The following is a 19,950-nucleotide window of genomic DNA, read 5'->3' as shown; positions in this document are numbered from 1 at the left end:
TAGATATGTCACTTAAGGAAGGATCAAACAAGAAAAGGAGGGAACGTGGACGTATTTTCTGGAACACAAAGAATACCAAAAAACAATAAGAAAAAAAATAACAAAAAAAAAAAAACGCGAGAAACAAGGAAGGAACAAGAAAACAAAAGAAAACAAAAACCAGAAAGGAAGTGAAAGTTTAGTCGTGATGGGCTTATGATGGCTAGGTAGACAGGTTCCTTGAACGGTCTTCTGTAATTTGTCAGATACATAGTCAGCTTCGTTTCTCAATAGGAGTAAAATCACTTGTTGAGCTGTTGCGCTATCAGAAAACAATGAAAAGACTACGTTAGTGATAATCATGTATTATCATCTAGCGAGAGCTGTCTTAATCGTCATCTCATTCTCATCTCCACATGATATACGAGAATCACACTTACTCGTACAGTAGTAATAAAGTATCATCCTGCTGCCACCGGTGACCTTGTAACGTCATATCCACGTGTCTGGGTGTGGAGTGTGGGTCCCCACATTTTATTCCTTCACTTGCTCGTCAACAACAACATCACCCATACATTCTAGTAGCACACTGATAACTTGATTTCTCTTCTCATTCCCATCCCCGTTTACATAGTACCACGCATAGGGACACTGGGTAGAATAGAGACCTACCAGTGACATGTCACGCAGGGCGTTACTCGTACCAACAGCAGCGCTTTCGTCGCGGGCAAAATCGAGACCGATATCGGTGGATCTTCGTCCTCTGAAACCCACGACCACGAGTCTAAAGGCTGGTTCCTCGGTGCGCTGTCCACTCACGAAGTACTTCACTACATCCACTTTGGAGCAGAGTTCATCTTATCAGGTAGAAGAAGATGGAAGGCCGCCGATAGCATCACAGCTGAGTAGGATCGCAGAATTGCAGAGCAGGGTATCAGCGGAGAATTCGAAGATGGGTAAACAGCGGATCATAGCTGAATATCCGGATCTGAGGGAGTTATTGGAATAGTGAGTGGGAACCGATCGTATACAAGTCAGAAACCTCTATTGTACTCGACTACCTTACGGCTGCTCATAACTCTCTCTCTGGAAATCGGTCCGTCCCATTTCGCTGACACCCCGCTGATGGTAAACAGCGTATACGACCCCAATCTCCGTACGCACCTAACGTATGCCTCTTTTCAGAAATATCTCAACTCCTCACCATCGTTGGGAATACCGGCTGGATATACTCCCCAAACTACCATCGAGCTCTTCGAGGCACTATCGCAGAAGAGGATAACGGGAAACGCGGCGAAGAATGCAGTTCATCATTTCCTCTTGGTGAATGGGATTACGGGGGATCCAGAGCTGATGGATACTTTTGGGAGGTTGTTAGATAGAAATCTCACGGCTGGGTTCGGGGCAAATACATTGAAGGAGGTCATTTGGACGGGCGATACCCCAGTACTAGCCAAAACCATCGCAAACAGTGAACCTGTAACCACTTCCTCGTCCACATCACGTCCAACATCCCCTTCAGTGAAGCCTCAGTCAGCCTCCGAACCCCCCTCAGGCAACACCGGCAAAACACCCATCCATCCCAAATCAGCAACTTTGGACAAATTCGAAGTGGCCCTTGGTAAATCCCTTGAACCGCCTTTCAACTCGTTGTTCAAAGACAACTCACAATGGTACGCCTCAAGAAAGCTAGACGGTGTGAGATGTATAACCTTTTTGGATTTCCTCATACCTCCTCAATCTACCTCAAGCAACCAGCCCTTGGAGTTGATATCAGTCCACTTCGTCTCACGTGCCGGCAAGCCATTCTCCTCCTTATCCAAGCTGGAAGAACAGCTCCAACATCTGTCAAAACTACCTGAACTTAGACAATGGCTGGATATCGATCCGCTCATCGTGGAAACCCGACCAGAAGGAGTGATCAAGAGATTGGTATTGGACGGAGAAGTCTGTGTGATGAGACCTAAAACACCAGAAGAGCTGAATGTAGCTCAAGCAAGGGACGATGGGAGTCTGGCAGATGGAATGTGGATAGCGAATGACGCTTACACAGAGGATTTCCAATCTACCATATCGCTCATGAAGCGCTCGAATACGACTATTCAACATCTCTCGTACTTCATTTTTGACGTTCTATCATACTCCGAGTTGAACGCTAAGAAGAGTTTAGGAGGTATGAAGGGACTGGGGAAGAAGTTCGGAAAGCGGATAGAGGATATTAGGGTATTGGGCAAGTGGCTGAATGGGTATCTAGATGAAGTGGGTGTAAAGGAGAAGATGGTAAAAGATCTGAAGCAGATAAAGGTGGAGGACACGAAACAGGTTGAAGAGATGGTTGAGAGAGCTGCGAGGGAAGGATGGGAAGGGATTATTCTGAGGAAGGACGAGGGGTACAAGGGAAAGAGGAGGTGAGTCCGTTTGAGAAATACCGCAATTGTTGTACATGATGACTGGCGAGATTGCAATACTGACTTGACTTTTTACCCAGCACCGACATACGCAAGTTCAAAAAATGGATGGATGCCGAATACTCCGTCCTATCCCTTGACACTTCCCTGATGCGCCTGTCCGTCGATGGAGTATTTGGAGAGTACGAAGCTCTAGCGAACGTATGGATAGAACATGATGGACATCCCGTATCTGTAGGTTCAGGATTCACAGCAGAACAACGTATACGGTATGCCAAGCACCCTGAACAGATTGTGGGGAAGACCATCACCGTGGAGTACTTTAGCGAGTCCGAGTCGATGCAGAAGGATAAGAAGGGGAAGGGGAAGAAGAGCTTGAGGTTTCCTAGAGTCAAAGTGGTGTGGGAGGAAGGTAAGAGAGGGATGTAGAACAGCGAGTCACGGACATTGTAATTATGGTTGTATATGATTTAGTACCCAGCACGAGATGTATAATTCCCAACTCATCAGGTCATGCATCCGACATGTTATGACGATATCCAAGAGGGACGTAGTTATAGATACATGTTTACTAAGGCTATAGACAGGGGTGTAATTTTTCGTGTGTTAGGGTATAGATTACTATTACTCAACTTGGCCAGATATATTCTCTTCTACCCTTTCTTACTCTCTTACTTTTACCCGATATTCCCCACGTCTACAAGTATACTTCTTCCTCCTCACTCCCGAGATCTTTCCAATTCTCTCTTCCATACATTAATCCCCCTCCGCAATCCCCATCCCCACCTAATGACCCGTCGGGCTCTCAGTAGGAGGTTTAATCTTCAATCCCTCTCCTCCCAGACTTCCCAGCTTAATGATCCCCTCATCGCTCTTAGGCTTCTCGGCTCTCTTCAACTGACCCTGCTTAGGTCCAGGTCCATCAACGGGGGATTGCGATAACACACCGGTTTCGGCGATGGTAGGGTGAGAGGAAGGTTCGACAGGCATCGCACCATCAAGGTATGCAGATTCTATCGTCGCTCCGCCTCCGAGCTCGCCGGTGGGGGATCGGAGGGTGGTATTGGACTCGGTGTGGGAGGGAGAAGAACCAGTACCGTTGCTGTGTGTTGGGTGGAGAGGTGGAGAGGGGAGTGGAACAGGTTGATTGTTCAGCTTTGTAGGGTCAATAGGTGGGGATACGGTCGCATTTCGAGTTTCTTCGAGGGTAGCGAGAGAGTCAGGGCCCACATTGTCGTTGGTGAGTGGGATAGCCGTCGAAGAGGAAGAAGAAGAAGAGGTAGGGATAGGTTGAGAAGGGACGGTGGAGTTGGACGTCATTGTTTGTATTTGGTGCTCGCGCGAGGGTTCACGTAATTTGTTCTGTGGGGTGAGACTTGTGAGGAGAGGTGATGTCTCTATGTATGTCTGTTCTTGAGGTGATGAGGTTGTTGTAATATGGTAATATGGCCTAGTGTTGGGATCAAAGGTTGAAGAGGAGAAGATATATGAATGGATGGTCAGTAACTTATACTCAGTATATATACTCTCTCTCTCTACCTCTCCACTTCTCGCAGCATCAATCGTCACCTGACCCGAGCCACCCACATCGCTGATGATCATCTATTTATTCCTCCCACATTTCACCCATCTTCCTTCCCCCTCTCCATTTGTGTCCTGCAGACCTGTATATAATCAAGTATGTGGGTGTCTATCATGATCGCCTTGTACAGAACAGTCATGGTCGAGTCGGGTCTGACACGAGAATGTCAGCAGCGAAATACCGCATACTTGACTCTGAAGAGGGATGTACGTAACAGAAAACTCCACATAACACCCACCAGATGCGTAGATCATCCGCTCATATGTGGAGGAAATAGCCCTGGAGCAAAGGTTTCCACGTCAGCCCCGAGTGATCATGTTGCAAAGTATACGCTGTATCACATTGTCTACTCCTCAAGTCTACTACCGACCATGCTCCTAAGAGACTAGAGGAAGACCGACCTGCCGCCCAGAAAGCCTTCTATCATCATGACAACCGTTATTCACGCGGTGGAGATGGAAAAACAGTACACGGCCGTAAGCATAAGGTTTCTGAACCCTCATACCAAAGAGGAAACCACTTTTAAGCCGGCGGCAACACTTCGGAGCGGGAAAACAGAGCCTTGCATGTCAGGGATTCCCATCGTTATTTACGGACTTGACGTCACAACTCATACGTTTTTCTCAATAACAAATCTTTTTTTTTGGCGTGAACTATTATGGGAACCCATGAGGTGACAGCGACGATATGGGTCGACATGCGTAGTTCGTTTAAATTTCATTTTCGGTTTCAATTTCGGACCCATGGAGCTTAGCTTGCTAGCTTAGGGGTCTCGTCCCGCTGCAATTCCGCTGTCATGCAGATTTTAACGCAGACCAACGGGGTCCCAGCCGAAGGAAAAGACAACAACCCCTGTGGTAAGAGGCGTCATGACATACCGTATTACCTGACGATCGTATTGCTGCTCAATTGGCAATAGAAATATGTTTATATAGATAGCGAGAGAGTGATAAGTAAAATCATCCAGCTCTTTTCCTCTTTTCCCTTTGTGATTTTTCAGAATTCCTTTTACCTCCTATATCACTACGAGATAAAGCCAAAATAAATCATTCATAGTCAATACCTGGTAATCACACATTAACGCAAGTTTGGTTGGCTCAAGACAGGACTACCCACAAGATGTCAGTAAAGATTGACGACACGCCAAATGTCGCCTCTGGTTCTGGCCGATCATCCTCAGACGAAACCGCTGTACCCACACCTCCTCGACCTGCACATCGTTTCTCCCGATTCAGCTACAAGCATCAGCAACATGAGAAAGTAGATGATGGGTATACTCAGCGTTCGCAAGATCCTAATGGGTACCTTCCACCCAAGGGAAATGGAGCGGCAGTAGCCCACGTGGAAGGGTACAAGCGTCAGGAAATGCATCGACAACATACCAAAGAAGGCAAGATCGTCTTGCAGGAGGAAGATGCTCCCGAAGCTTTGGGTTATGCATGGTCATCTAGAAAGAAATGGTTGACTCTATCGGTCATCTTCATTGTCCAGTGTTCGATGAACTTCAACGCATCGGTCTACGCGAATGGTGTGGATTTCTTACAAGAGAAATTCGGTGTTTCGGCACAAGGTGCTAGAGTCGGTCAATGTGTTTTCCTGATCTGTTATGCTTTTGGATGTGAGCTGTGGGCTCCATGGTCTGAAGAATTGGGTAGATGGTGGGTCTTGCAGACTAGTTTGTTCTTCGTCAACAGTGAGTCTATCTTTTCCTCAATGTACGATAGAACACTTCTTTCTTGATCGTGCATTCCATGCTGATACGTCGTGATGTACCTAGTCTGGCAGATACTAGCCGCTCTCGCACCCAACTTCGGTACCGTCGTCGTTGCGCGAGTATTGGGTGGTTTCTCTTCGGCAGGTGGTTCAGTAACATTAGGAATGGGTGAGTTGAGCTGTCCATATCGTCCAACGACCGTAAAACTTGACCTCACACTTACGCCAAAACTTTCCCCAGTCGCCGATCTGTACGACCCCAACGAACAACAATGGGCCGTGGCGTTCATCGTCTTCTCCTCAGTTGGAGGATCAGTCATCGGTCCCATCGTCGGTCCCTTCGTTCAAGCGAATCTTAGCTGGGAATGGATCTGTTGGGTCCAACTGATCTTCGGTGGATTCGTCCAAATCCTTCATTTCTTCCTTGTTCCCGAGTCTCGATCAACCGTCCTCTTAGACAGACACGCCAAGAAACTCAGAGCAGAGGGCAGGACCAACGTCTTTGGTCCCAACGAGGTCCGGACGTTCAGAGAGAGGTTCACCATCAAGGAGATCTTGCACACTTGGATCAGACCGTTCGAGATGTTCGTGAGAGAACCTATCGTGCTTTGCTGTTCCCTGTTATCGGGTTTCTCGGACGCTCTGATTTTCACTTTCTTGGAAGCCTTTGGGCCAGTGTGAGTTCCCTCTTTCACTCAGATCTGTGTCATCCACAAGTGTTAATCATAGCTTTGTGTCTTGCCTTGTAGATTCAAGCAGTGGGACTTCACCACCGAACAGATGGCTTTAACATTCGTACCCATTTTCATCGGTTATCTCATTGCCTACCTCCTCTACATCCCACCACTCATGTCTCAACGAAAAGCGCTCCGAAAAGATCCCCATGGTACTCCTCCTGAAATCCGATTGAAACCTCTCTTGTGGCGTGAGTACCATCGAACATTGTTCTTTCATGTCCGCCCGCTGACACTTTGACTGAACCGTAGTCGCCCCACTGGAATGTATCGGTCTGTTCGGATTCGCATGGACCTCCCTCGGCCCTCCTCACACTCATTGGATTGGTCCTATGATCTTCTCGGCTGTGGTGGGTATCGCAAACTACGCAATCTATATGTCCACGATCGATTACATGATTGCAGCGTATGGTCCATACTCCGCTTCGGCGACAGGTGGTAATGGTTTTGCCAGAGATTTCCTGGCAGGTATCGCGGCGATGTACTCTACGCCTTTCTACTCCAACGTAGGAGGTGAATCATATCGATTACACCTGGAGTGGCCTTCAACGATTTTGGCAATCATCGCTGGGCTGGTGACTATCCCGATATTCATCTTCTACTACAAGGGTGCATACTTCAGGGAGAGATCCAAGTTCGCCATGACTTTGGCTGGCGAGAGACAGGAGAGAAATGTACATAGATTGGAGAAGAGCGATAATATGCCGGGAGGTGGTGTGGTTGAATAGGCGTACCGGTGGCATAATGCAGGTTTCGCATTAGTCCTTCGCGGAAGGACCGCAAGAGTACTGCGTATATATATCTTATAACCCCCTACCCCTTTGACATACATGACAGATGTAGACATCCCGTATAATATACACTAGATTTCTCGCCCCGCCTAATTGGGCAACATCATGCAGTCTTCATGCGCCAATCACTTGATGAAACGGCACAGGCTCTTCTCCAAAGTGCCATATGTGATCGCTACGATGTATACTCCGCGACAGATGAAACTGAGGGTCACTTTAGGTATTATCCCAATTGTGAGTCTGGGATGTACGGGGAATTCACCACGGGAAGGGTGACACTTTTCCTCTGATGTTCAGAAGCAATATTGATATATTTAACTGTTCAAGCGGGCGTGACAGATCGCTCTGCTTACGTATACTTATACATTCCTTGTGATTTCCATCTGTTACATCCATGTCTACGTTTTCTCCATGTACAAATTGACCACTCTTTCCATTGAACGGAACTTGAAGTGGCGGTTCCTCACAGTGCGACTGACTCACTCGATTGGCAATGTTACAATTAAAGGATCACAATCACCTTTGTCTTGCGGGATTACCTCGGTACGCAATTGGAACAGAGGAAGTGACCAGAGTTCAATACGTATCCTTCGTATGTGTAGTGTCAGATATCCCCACCGCCTTCTCAGTTTCGAAAGGTTCCGGTGATCTGGAGACTTCCAATCATTGATGCTCTAGCGAAACTGTACGCGATGGGTCTTGATGAGACTGTAGTCGGAAAAAATGATGCGTAGCTACGATTGCCCTGTCCGGACCGGTACACATACACATACAGCAGTGTAAATTGAAACTGTCCCCTGCGCCTTCACCTAAATCCTTCCCATCCCCGTTCAAGTCATCTCAATGGCTACAGTATTGGGCATAAGAATTCTGACAGTGGGGATGATCACGATGGAGAGTGCTGTCCGATGCACGACTCCAAAACGTCGCTTTTCCTGTATGACCCTAAACACTGGGGAATGGCTTACAGAGAACACCAAAAGGGTCAGTTTGAGTTTCAGGTGACATGTAACGATGATCATGCTAGGGCTTTTGCGGAAAGGGAGGGCTGGAGGGCCTCCGATGGGACTTTGAATACACTCCCTTCTAAACAAGCTGTGAGTCTAGGATCCGCATTCTCCAAAGTTCTGTAGCATCAGCTCACAGTGTTATCTTGTAGAAGCAAAGAACTGGGGAAACTGCAGTTTTTAGAGCTGTAACAGATAAATCCACGGAAGGTGAGTGAGCAGGATTTGCCACCAGATCTAACACCGCTCTTTGCATCTATATATACGAGTATACGAATGCCTACTGACGTAGGAATCTCCTACAGAATCATGTTGACTCGTGATCGATACGACATGTGGCGAGACTCATGGTGAATCCTCAGAACCTAACAGCTCATCCTCGCTCAAAAGGCATAATTACGGAACGCCCAAAAAGCTCAAGCGACCTCATGTGGGCGTGCACTTTCCAGCAGTAAAGTACCCTCCTGATTGCCCTTTGTACGTTTGATCGTCGTAATTCTCCCCTCGAGAATCGCCCAGCACTGTCACTTCTCATGATGAGGCGAGCTCGGATATGATTGGGGGAGGTGATGAACCCGAGAGCATAGTTGATCAGCCAAACAGGGACGGCTCTGAGGCTGAACGGGAGGTGCAATGCCAGTGAAAGGAGGCGTTCGAATTGGTGGGAAAAGCTCCTGGACCTTTTGAATGATAGTTAGCAAGTACTGCATCTCCTCATCCTTCCGATAATATCAAGCGGGATAGCTTGTTATACAGAAGAGATAACTCAGTACGCGGAAGGACATTAAATGCATCACATAAACGGTGCCAGTATGCTGAAGGGTCCTTCACAATCTCGCCAGTTGAGACCAACGAGAAAATCGAGAACTGACTCATGTTGAATACCGCTTAGAGCTTCGTCCCCATAGGGCAAGATCCAGTCTTCAATCATCCTTCGTCATCGGGACTACTCCACACATCGCTAGTCCCCGACAGGTTTAAACTGATAGTAATACTCATCTAGGTTACCTGCAGTATGAAGGGATGAGTACATGTAATCCTTTTATTTCAAGGCGGAGTTACAAGCGACGATCTCGAACGTTCAAAAAAGGCTTCTTTTCGTGGTGTTCAACTCCCCTCGGTAATATAAATGCAGAATCGTTCAAAGTCGAGTCAGATCATTTGTTACTCAGCTCGTTCGCAGATGATATAAATGCCCTCAATTCAGGTTCATAGACACAACCTCTCCAAAGAGTTTACTCATCAGATTCTGAACTTCGCGCCCATATATCTTACATTGATCCAACGTTTTGATATCGAAAGACATGGCAAGCCAGAAAGGAACCGCGACCGACAAAATGTCGCTGTTAAGTGAGATAGACGAATTTGGGTTTGACTGGACCTTTGAACCGTGTACCAAACCTACAGACACGAAGACCCCGTGGATCAGGGTCCCTTATGATAATGGTAAGCTCACATGGGTTCGATGTGGGAATGATGCAGAGGCGGCTTCAAAAGCGAGATCCATGGGCATGAAACCTAATGATAAATCCCTTCAGTTGCTTCGACCTGTAAGTACGGAAAGTAAGCCTTCATGCGATGACAACTGATCATTTGCATCGTCCCTGCCATTCAAATCCCAAGAGCAAGTGTACCTCGTGGGAGGACTATGATAAACAGAATGGAACGAAGACGATTGGTGTGCATGTCCGCCGCTGTCTGGAGAGTTGATGCGACTGATCACTTGTGTAACAGATAAAGTCGCCGAATGGGAGACATTGTTCGGTATTTCGAGGGCCGTCGAAAAAACGCATGAATCAGAGGTGAGGTAATATCGTGCCCTTCAGAAGGTACTTATAGAGATGCTAAATTCAAGGCATGGCCCTGTATGATCAGGCTTCATATGCTGTAGGTGCGACGCTTTTCCCGAACCCGAGCCGGAGCAACGATAGTGCTCCTCCCGTCCATCATCCTCTGAGACGAAGAAAAGGCAATATCACGAAGAGAGGCAAGTCTAGACCGACGAGTCATGATCGTGCTTGAGGCATGTCAGCATATGTCGCAAATCGCAGTACCCATCTGCGGAGCCGGTAAAGACCGAAATATATTTAGTGATAAAGGCGAAGATTGATGTGATGGGTCAGTAAATAGTAAACGATGCATGTCAATCAGGAAGTTTCACAAATTTTACGCTCTTCGTCTTGATACACATCACCAAAGCGTATACAACTGTGTTTCATTATAATCGAGTCCGTAGTGTACTAAGCGTATTGCTTGATGTCCTGTTCATTAGGTCCGATCGGATCATCTGAAGCCGCAAGATTGCACTATAAATCATTGTTGCCAATATCAGCTGCCTCCTGGTGAACCGAGCAAATCAAAGACGCATGAGCTGACTCACTTGGTGGAACATCCTCAATTGATCCTCCGTGAAAGCCCCGACCACAGAATGGAGTAAACCTCTATTATGGAACAACACCAAATCTCCTTCCTCCCAATCCTGAGGATAGACTAGTTCAGGTGAGATACCTGGTCTTTGCAGCGAATAGAGGATTTCTCGCACTTTCGTTAGGTCCGTGATATGTGCGCCGTCGGGGTATAGGGCGTTTTCTTTGGACGAGCCGGTGGGTAGAGCATCAATGAGGAGTTGATGGGCCCCGCAGGGGTGCACTTGGATATGGAGTGAGCCGGTCACGGGGTTTTTCCAGCACTGAAATCAGAATGAGTGATATTTTTAGCTGACGTGATGGGAATGAGGACAGGGATTCGATGCGGGGAAGGATGACCGAAGATTTATGAATAGAAGTGATCAACGTACCACCGGGAACGTCTTAATCTTGCTTTCCTCCCATTCCGGCAACTCTTCCAAGTCCAACTCCAATCCTTCGTTCTCTATCCCTAGACCCGTTGGAAGGGCGTGTGCTTTTGACATCCAGACGTAAGGGTGGGGAGCCTGTAATACATCTTGTCAGCTATCACTCGAGAAACAAGCAGAGAAACAACGTGGCACTCACATATCTGACTTTGGTACGAACAGCCAGGGATTGAAGTTCAGGAGATAGGATATCAAACATGTTTTTACCGCTGACGACTGGTGTTGAAACATGTAAGCAGGTGTCAAATGGGAGCACGTGGGACGGACTCACAAGCAGTTGTACCCAGAGGCACAGGTAGCTCATCGCCCGTTCCATCATCGTATCTGCAGATCTGCGTATGTCCTTGGGGTACTTTGACCGCCCATAACGAAGTGACTTTGGGTGGAGACAGATTGTAAAGCGCAGCGTCGATGTGCCTAAGTATTAGTCACCCATCAGCAATTGTCTTGTGAGCTACGTATAGGTAAGAAGAGGGCTTACCATCGATAAAACCTGGTTATACCCTTATCTTCGTCCTCCTGAGATACCGGTGACTTGTGGAAAGTCTTATGATGAGGATGTCTAAGTTGAGGCTATATCTCACGTCATCAGTATCCCAACCCGCCTTCTCCAGCACTAAGCAACAACAGTGCTTACACTGTCCAGTCCCTCATATTCACCCGGTACTCTCCCATTCCCTATGAGTTGTACCTGAGGTTGTCTAGGTATAGTCTTCAAATCAGGATGAAGGATGGATGATTTCGTATTGCCCGTCTTATTATTACCGTGTCCGTATGTATCGGCGGCGGGGTCGAATGAATGGGTTAATTCGTATTGCTGTTCGGGTGTGATCTTGGTGTTTTTGAATAGTAGCACTGAGTGCTGGTATGGATGCACACTTATCAGCAATGAAGCCGTGAGCAATAGTAATGATGAAGCGAGCTGACCTTGTATAGGTTATTGATAATCTCATCTTTCTGCGATGGGGTCATCTGGGAAGGATCGAACCCATCCACTTTCCTACCGAAGTCTGAAAAGTATTTTGGATTGGCAGAGGGCGGCAAGGGGATGGGACTGAAGGTGAGGCTAGAGGTTGTCATACTGTATCTGCGGTGAGGGATATGTACAATGGGGTAGATGGGTGATGAAGATGGTCTGATACGGGTAAGGGTTGTTGTTTGCGATCGTCCCACAAACATTTATATTTCAAAAGTTCTGTTCATCTTTTTGTGTTTGTTCATTCAAATAAACGCAGATGCGATGTGATCGGAGATGCAAGTATTCGTGTATCCCATTCATTGCATATGAGTACTTCTCTCTCTCTCCTCTTGCTTTGTTATCGTAACAGTGACTGATTAATGACTACCTCCACTCTTGTCATCTTCTCACGTCGATCAATTCCCGATCTTATCGGCAATCACACCCACACTCGCTGATAAGCACACTCTGAAGGGAGATAGAAGAATTTATATCATAACCAAGTTGGTACATGCGTCAATCATCGCCGACCATACCGATAACCCACTTCACGATCGACATGGTCCCAACGCTGAGGGAACATCAAAGCACGAGTGCCCGTCAGCCCGTGCTTCCGTGCTCTCCCAATGCTGTGCAAGCTCAAGCCCTGCAACAGATGTCGTGGTTACTTGGACGAAATAGCCTTTTTTGCGTCAGACTTGCTCATCCACTACATCAGATATTATAGCATATTGTCCGTCTGAATCATCCGAACATCTACTCATCTACATAATCTACCTCTTCTCCTTCTCAACTACCGTCGCCCTCGCCCCATCCATCTCATACTGACTACCGACAACTAGCACTTCGGCAGAGCTCATCCCGTACACCCTGATAGCCTCGTCCTCAAGGTACTTCCTACATTCCTTTCTCGACTTCTCAACGTTCACACAAGCCAATATGCCCACCGAGACCACTCCCAGCGCAAGGAGGAAGGTGAAAGGCATGTTTGTATTGCCTGATCGGTCAATAATGGCACTGCTGACGAAGGGACCAATGAAACTGGATGTTTTACCGATGATGGAGAAGAGGGCGAAGAAGAGGAACTAGAGCGTCATACCATTCAGCACATCGTCTGTAAGATGGGTGAGAGGACGACTTACTTCTTTTCCACGAGGCACGACTTCGGAAATCATCGCTTGCTATATGGTCTATCAGCTCCGTACTCATCATAATTCTAGATCCGTACTCACAGATATAGCATACCATGGACAAACGAAGATCTGTAAATGAGTCGTCAGCTTGATTCTTGGCAAAATCGAGACTCACTCCATAGAAAGCTTGATAAGCCCAAAACTCCCATGCATTGTGGAATCCGAATTTCTGTTGGGTGATACCGATACATCCCCAGGCGCAAAGTACGAGAATCCAAAAAGCGTTCTGAAGTAGCAATTTCTAATGAGCTTTTTTCAGACTAAGATATAAATGAGATCATTCATTCACGAAGAGCAACATCGTCTTTGTGGGGATGGTGTATTTCTTTTGGATAAGCCAGAAAATTCCGATTCTATGAAACGAATTCGCGATGAGCTCCCTGTCGCATTGAGGAGAGTGCTGACGATACTTACCCAAGTGCTTGAGCGGCAATTCCATCGATGAGAAGGCTGGATCAAGAGAGGGGTCAGCGTCTTTCACTGGTCGTCGACGTAAAGACATGAAGACCTACTAATTCAACATCTTTGTATCATACGAGACGACCTCATTTTGCAGTGTAGCGATAACTAAGCGTGGTGAAGGTTAGATATATATTCAAAACTGCTTGCGTGACGCAAGCTCACCGGTGACTATGATGGGAGTCAGCAAAAGTGTAATCGGTGAGCAGCAGGATAAAGCAGCTTACCGACTGTGTTCAAGCAATCTCCCAAGAAGAAGTAGGCGGCCTAGGCTCACACAGTCAGTCGAGTGAAAGCTACAAGGATGGGCGACCCACAAGGTAGATGAATGTTTGTTTAAGCCGGAGACATAATCTGAACGCATGGTAGATTTGCTTGACCCTGTGTATACAACTCGGTCAGCCAATTCCCAGGCTATGACAAGAAATTCACATACCCAACGGTCAGATAACTGGTCCTTGGTGGGAGTTGGTTTCCCGGTCTATATTGTTCATAGAACAGCCAAGGGATCGCACATAAGACTATCATTTTCTCCTTTTGTCAGGGTCCATCGCCACTGGGCGGTACGAGATGCTATTTCGAAATTGAATATCACTCACTCCATACACCTGCACTGTACGCACAGACTATACTCAAAGCCCTAGTATTACTATCCGGATCATCATTGATCACACCTTGCAATATACCCGCTAGAATAGCCAACACCACAAGTTCACCGAGCGAACACACCAGAAAGGAAACGTTTGCTAGTCGATTACGAGCCAGCATGTCTTTGTTATCATGTGTTTTCTGACTGTTTCATACCAGCTCGCTTCGTCAATGTCACTATCCTAAACAGAGCAAGACAGGGTATGGCCACTCACTCGGTCTCCCCTTTGGCCAACTTCTCTTCACTCTCCTTGATCTCCGGTAAGTCTCTAGCTAATCCGGGGAACGCAGCCGTCCAGAACGTCAGAGCACCTTGGTAACCTATCAATCCGAGGATGTACAGTGCAGTACCAGCTTGCCATCTGTTCAATCATCATTAGCTTTCTCTTTCTTAGCTCAATAAAGGAAGGTACTGGGTGCGACTCACTTTGAAGGCTTCTCCACACCCAGCCAAGCAAAACTAACAGCCCACGTCAAGATGGTAAATCCAGTAGTGATATGTGGTCTCCATACTCCGTAATCTGCGAATGATCCGACAATGAGGAAAATAACAGCCTGGAATGCGAATGAGAGACCGTTGGTGATCAGTACGATCGAGTTGACTGTGCAAGCATCGTCTATCAGCGACATCTCCGGTATCTCATCAGTGATAGGATGACTCACCTGATCGCTCAGTACCGTATGCAATGAGGTTACATCCTGATAACAATGTTAGCCTCATGCACCCAATCGTTAACGAGAACGACTTACCTCCATCACCACATGCTACTGTCCCTCTTGGATATGCCGGGTCCCACCCAGCGAGATACAGGAGATTCTGCCAAGCGGAGATAGCAAAGTTGAAGGGACCTATATAGATGATGCCAGGTCAGTCTTCGTTGACAACTGCACACAGGATGCAAGGACAACTCACCCAATCCCGAATTTCCAACATAGTATAAATACCAAGACTACCCTCGGCTCAATCAGCTATGCAAAGCTGCAAGGGAAGAGTGGACTAACCCAAACTTCTACTCTCGTTGTGGTCTTCCTCGCACCGACTATAGGCAAAGGACTAGCAAACAGAGTCGCCTCGTCGGTCAAGTGGTTTCCAGCAGGCTCATTCCCACCTTCAGTCCGGGGTTGCAGATTCTTGTCTTCAGTCGAGTCTTCCATCGTTGGCATGCTACTCGCTTCCGAGTCACAAGTGATTATCTCAGTGATTATTCCGAACAATCTCAAACACAATTACAATATCAAAACAACAGCCCATCCTTTGACGATCACAATTACAATTATAATAGCTAAGGGTGACTGACTAGTCCAGACCCCCCTTCCCGATTCCACCCTCCACCCCCACAATCCCAAAATCTTTCCCGTTAAAAGCAGCATGTGGTTGATCCATTGTTGAACCTGTCTATTTTTAGGGTGCAGACCCTGAATATCCACCGTAATTTGGGTACAAACCCTGATCATTCCAGAAAACCAGACAGTCCTTTATATCCGCCGGCATGATGTCATTATCTGGGACCCGAATGATAATTTTCGTACGTATCGATTTCTGGAAAAACAAAAACAAAGAAAGTTAGTGATCGCGTGGGAAGCTGAGTTAGAGGGGGGATATATCGATTGGAACTCAGCGTAGATTGATAGAGCTTGGTAGTTCTCGAAGCTGTGAAATATATATAGACGAGGACAGACATCAATTTCTCTCCTGACACATACTTTGCCGTACATCGGATTCTAATTGTGGTTCATGACCGACTCATTCATAGAGGAGCAGCGCGTAGACCCAAATTCGACTCAAACTCGAGATCCCCGTTCCCCTTCACCCCATCCGACTTTCCTCATCTCCAGTCCAAGTCCGACAGAACCCCATACATCTCTGCCAACCAGTCCTGAACTCTCACCTGCTATCTCTCGAGCTTCCTCTCAATCACTCACGGAGAAGGATGATCCAGCCGATAAGTTGACTTCAAAGCAGGAGATCAACGATGAGGGAGATAATCGAAGAGGATCAGGAGCTGCTGGAGAAATACACGAGACAATGGAAGATGAGGAGGAAGACGCCAAGAAGGAAAGAGTGAATGGACCTAGAGATGAAGATGAGAAACGATCGGAGGAATCCAAAGACGCCACCGAAGAATTGAAGAAAGTAGAAGATAGTCGTCGACCTGACTTACTCAAAGTGCACTGGAAAAGCAGACTACGAGACCATCATCTGATAGACATGAATTCCGTTCAACGATCGGCTTCACCAGATACAGCAGATGATAACAAGAGTACCAAGCAAATGGCCTCGAGGTTGGTTAGGAAACATACTGGGAAGCCCCCTCCACCACCATCAGATACGGAGGTCGAAGAGGAATATGACTCTGATCCGACTAACGTTCCTTCTTCTTCTGCCGTGTCGCTCAATTCTACCGATTCGCCTGATCCATCGCAATTTAGAAGTAGAAAGCGAAGAGCGTCGAGTCGGAGATCGTCGAGGAGTTCGATGTTCGACACCAGCGATGAGGGCAGTGAGGATGATATGGCAATCAAACCTAAAGGGGTCTTGAGTGCGCTCTTAGGATTGTACAGGGATGACAAGAAGGACAGGAGGGATTTACGTACTCAGCTGGGAAGGAGAACTGAAGGTAGTCATGGGAAGAAACACGGTAATACCAAGAGGAGATGGTCATCTCAATCATTATTTGCTATACCATCCGGCAATTCCAGTAGGAGAAGTAGTCTGTTTAATTACGACGACACGGACAGTATCAGGGGTGAAGAGCTGGAAGAAAGGTTGAAATATGAGAAAGGCAGAGTGCATCGCAATAGGAAACGAAACGTAGATATCCCCCATCGGAGTCAAAACCTCGAAGATCCTTATATCCCTTCACCACATTTCTCAAATCAGCTCACACCCTCCGCAAACGTCGATATTTCCCAGAGATTCCGGAAGTTTCTCAGTGGGTATGGATACCCCGCATCGTGGTTTGGTTTTTCCCAAGATACAGGCCCGGGTGCAACAGGTGAAGGGAATAATCAGAGAGCAATGGCTGCTCTGTTGATTACCACGAACAGTCTGGTAGCTGCTGCAAGTCCGACTTTGGCGCATGTAGCCCCAGCATATGGGGATGATGCGGAGACGACGAGTGGGAATAGGCGGATCAGTTGGTATGAAGGCGTGGCGGAGAGTCACGCTAGGCAAGAGGATATAGAGCGGAGGGAGGATGAAGAGATGGGCGGGAACGCAACGAATTTGGAGAAGGATATGGAGGAAGGAAGGCTGAAGCATAGATCGAAGAGGAAGAGAAGGAGGGGTAAGCGGGTACAGAAGGAATTGGCCGTGACGAAACATGTGTCGAGCATCATACAGCGAAAGAAGTGAGTTTGAGGTTCTCCACGTCCATGTTGATAATGAACCGGTAGCTGAAACCATAATGTGACAGGTTCATCGAAATGCTCGCAAAAGCTGTCGTCAGGTATGTTGAACAATATGCCATCTCAGGCATCCTCGATGCATGACTGATAGTTTGATTTCACACCATAGCTACGGCGCACCAGCTCACTCCGTTGAAGCTTGGCTCTCAGCCACCGCCGACATCCTTTCAGTCGAAGCGTCCTTCTTCTTCCTCCCTTCGGTGCTCATCGTGGCATTCAGAGATTCAGACGTCCACTCTACAGATATCCTGTTTGTTAGACCAAGTGGCGGATTGGAGTTGTATCGGTTATCATTGGTTCATGAGGTGTATAGGAAGGTGGTTCATGATGAGATATCCGCAAGTCAGGGATGTAGAGTACTGCGAAGGATCGAGCATAGAGTGAGTTATTCCACCTCTTACAGCAAATACCCTTAGCCACTTCGAAATTCCGTCCCGATGCAGCAGATACCAATCCATACAAATGTCAAACTCATGCCTCTGACTTGTTGTACAGACCGTTCCATACTCCCGTTGGACCCTCATCCTAGCAGCAGCCATCGCCTCAGCAGCATCAGCAAAAGTAGCTTTCTCAGGCTCTTTCATCGATATCCTCATGTCCGGTGCTCTGGGAAGCATGTTGGCCATAACACAATTCACGATCGCTGAGAAGAATAAGCTGGTCTCGAATATATTCGAAATTGCCATGGCTGGTATACTGAGTTTCGTAGCGGTGAGTCGGTATCTAGTCACATACAGTATGTCGGAAGAAGTCGCTTACATCCTTGTGAGTTTTGCAGAGAGGTCTCGGAGCTACACAGTACTTCTGTTACGAATCGCTTGCTTCAGTAAGTTGTCTATCCTAGCTCATCCTCTGTGAGGTTCGCTGATTCTTCGACAGGCCGCAATCGTGTTGATCCTCCCTGGATGGCATATTTGCCTGGGAGCACTTGAACTAGGTTCGAAGAATGTTGTAGCAGGTGCAATGTAAGCCACCATATACGTCCTCACAGTATCACTTCCCTTCGTGCTGATGATCTCACTATTAGTCGACTAGTGTGGGCAGTAGTCTACACGCTGTTCCTATCTCTCGGATTGGGTATAGGAAGTCAGATATTCGATTCCTTCGGTCCATCTCAACCTACTATGAAAACTTCCACCCAGATTGCAACAATCACCGGAAGTTTCGCGAGCAACAACACCTATTGGGATCAGACTTTCAACAATGGTATGTCCTGCCCCACCTCAACGCTCATCACAAGTATGGGTGAGTTATTTGGCTGACAGGTGAATATAGGTACTTTCACATTCTCGAATTCTACTGGGAGTGAACAGGAAGCTACAACCGTGGCATGCTATCGAAATCCAGATTGGAATTATTGGTGGTACACTGAGCGTGAGTTTCCCGCTGTGCATATGGTTGAGAGTAGTCACGGGTTTCTCAGCTAATCTCAACACTTCCCGTAGCCAACGACTGGTGGCTTTTCCTGCTGGTACCGATGTTCGCGTTCTCTCTGGCGGTATGGTTCAGAGCCGATTGGAGATCAAGGGATATCCTAGTGATGACGGCTGTAGCTTGTGCGGGATATGTGGTAAACTTTTTCTTGTCACAGGTGAGATCATCTCATGACTAAAGGACTGTACATTCCAGTGCAGAGTGGGTGCTAATGCCCATGAACTCAGCAACTCGATCAAACGAACGTGGTCTCCGCAGTATCAGCTTTCACCCTTGGGTAAGTTTCTACTAACACCCTCATGAAATTGCGTTGCTGATATCAGTTGACTTTAAGTATCCTTGGAAACCTCTACTCTCGACTCGGGGGCGGTTCAGCCTTCCCCTCAATGGTGGTTGGTATTCTGTTAATTGTACCCAATGCAATTGCAGCAGCAGGTGGACTGAGCAGCTCAGGTTCAAGTGGAGATTCGTCTTCTGGTAGTGCAGGTTCCGAGTCGACCGGAAGTAGTAGTATGGAAATCAACGCAGCTGTGATTGTGAGGTATGTCATATCCCTTCATCTACTGACTCTCGTGCGAGGTCAATCTAGACGCTGATCATTCTTGGTATGCACGTAGTATCCGTATGGTCCAGGTTGGGATTGGTCTAGCTATAGGATTGTTCGCTGCTGCTTTGGTCATCTATCCTTTTGGGAAGAAACGAAGGTATATATTTAGTTACTAAGTTTAACGTATCATAACGAATCAAATAAAGATCAAAACATTGTGTATAGACTTATAGAT

General features: G+C 47.1%; 7 protein-coding genes across 7 annotated transcripts; 4 read left to right on the top strand and 3 right to left on the bottom strand.

The window, feature by feature from the left end:
* Positions 1-658: 658 nt before the first annotated feature.
* Positions 659-2,816, top strand: I302_108608 (uncharacterized protein; the record flags this gene model as incomplete). The annotated part of the gene is made up of 3 exons (XM_019194338.1): positions 659-987; positions 1,116-2,387; positions 2,468-2,816. 3 exons carry the CDS (start codon positions 659-661, stop codon positions 2,814-2,816), a joined length of 1,950 nt encoding a protein of 649 aa, XP_019043174.1.
* A 357-nt stretch (positions 2,817-3,173) lies between these two features.
* Positions 3,174-3,707, bottom strand: I302_108607 (uncharacterized protein; the record flags this gene model as incomplete). The annotated part of the gene is made up of 1 exon (XM_019194337.1): positions 3,174-3,707. The coding sequence occupies one exon, from the start codon at positions 3,705-3,707 to the stop codon at positions 3,174-3,176; it is 534 nt and encodes a 177-aa protein (XP_019043173.1).
* Positions 3,708-5,088: 1,381 nt separating this feature from the next.
* On the top strand, positions 5,089-7,144 carry I302_108606 (uncharacterized protein; the record flags this gene model as incomplete). Its single annotated transcript, XM_019194336.1, has 5 exons — positions 5,089-5,662; positions 5,747-5,851; positions 5,924-6,359; positions 6,432-6,607; positions 6,669-7,144. The coding sequence occupies 5 exons, from the start codon at positions 5,089-5,091 to the stop codon at positions 7,142-7,144; spliced, it is 1,767 nt and encodes a 588-aa protein (XP_019043172.1).
* A 1,022-nt stretch (positions 7,145-8,166) lies between these two features.
* I302_108605 (uncharacterized protein) lies at positions 8,167-9,217 on the top strand (the record flags this gene model as incomplete). The annotated part of the gene is made up of 4 exons (XM_019194335.1): positions 8,167-8,304; positions 8,367-8,424; positions 8,577-8,644; positions 9,107-9,217. The coding sequence occupies 4 exons, from the start codon at positions 8,167-8,169 to the stop codon at positions 9,215-9,217; spliced, it is 375 nt and encodes a 124-aa protein (XP_019043171.1).
* A 1,237-nt stretch (positions 9,218-10,454) lies between these two features.
* I302_108604 (uncharacterized protein) lies at positions 10,455-12,148 on the bottom strand (the record flags this gene model as incomplete). The annotated part of the gene is made up of 8 exons (XM_019194334.1): positions 10,455-10,520; positions 10,595-10,903; positions 11,012-11,146; positions 11,208-11,284; positions 11,340-11,485; positions 11,550-11,641; positions 11,706-11,930; positions 11,996-12,148. The coding sequence occupies 8 exons, from the start codon at positions 12,146-12,148 to the stop codon at positions 10,455-10,457; spliced, it is 1,203 nt and encodes a 400-aa protein (XP_019043170.1).
* A 651-nt stretch (positions 12,149-12,799) lies between these two features.
* Positions 12,800-15,481, bottom strand: I302_108603 (uncharacterized protein; the record flags this gene model as incomplete). The annotated part of the gene is made up of 17 exons (XM_019194333.1): positions 12,800-13,111; positions 13,169-13,207; positions 13,259-13,288; positions 13,335-13,445; positions 13,509-13,572; positions 13,634-13,669; positions 13,732-13,786; positions 13,906-13,945; positions 13,996-14,059; positions 14,115-14,199; positions 14,278-14,471; positions 14,542-14,688; positions 14,754-14,928; positions 14,990-15,025; positions 15,077-15,175; positions 15,240-15,276; positions 15,329-15,481. The coding sequence occupies 17 exons, from the start codon at positions 15,479-15,481 to the stop codon at positions 12,800-12,802; spliced, it is 1,677 nt and encodes a 558-aa protein (XP_019043169.1).
* Positions 15,482-16,352: 871 nt separating this feature from the next.
* On the top strand, positions 16,353-19,891 carry I302_108602 (uncharacterized protein; the record flags this gene model as incomplete). Its single annotated transcript, XM_019194332.1, has 12 exons — positions 16,353-17,677; positions 17,743-17,775; positions 17,844-18,114; positions 18,230-18,445; positions 18,513-18,560; positions 18,614-18,699; positions 18,762-18,940; positions 19,010-19,108; positions 19,180-19,325; positions 19,396-19,445; positions 19,503-19,709; positions 19,786-19,891. The coding sequence occupies 12 exons, from the start codon at positions 16,353-16,355 to the stop codon at positions 19,889-19,891; spliced, it is 2,766 nt and encodes a 921-aa protein (XP_019043168.1).
* Positions 19,892-19,950: the final 59 nt, after the last annotated feature.

Source organism: Kwoniella bestiolae, chromosome 8 (genome assembly GCF_000512585.2).
Source record: "Kwoniella bestiolae CBS 10118 chromosome 8, complete sequence".
NCBI classification, from domain to species: domain Eukaryota; kingdom Fungi; phylum Basidiomycota; class Tremellomycetes; order Tremellales; family Cryptococcaceae; genus Kwoniella; species Kwoniella bestiolae.
The sequence above is the reverse complement of the archived record's forward strand: the minus strand, read 5'-3'. Positions and strand labels throughout refer to the sequence as shown.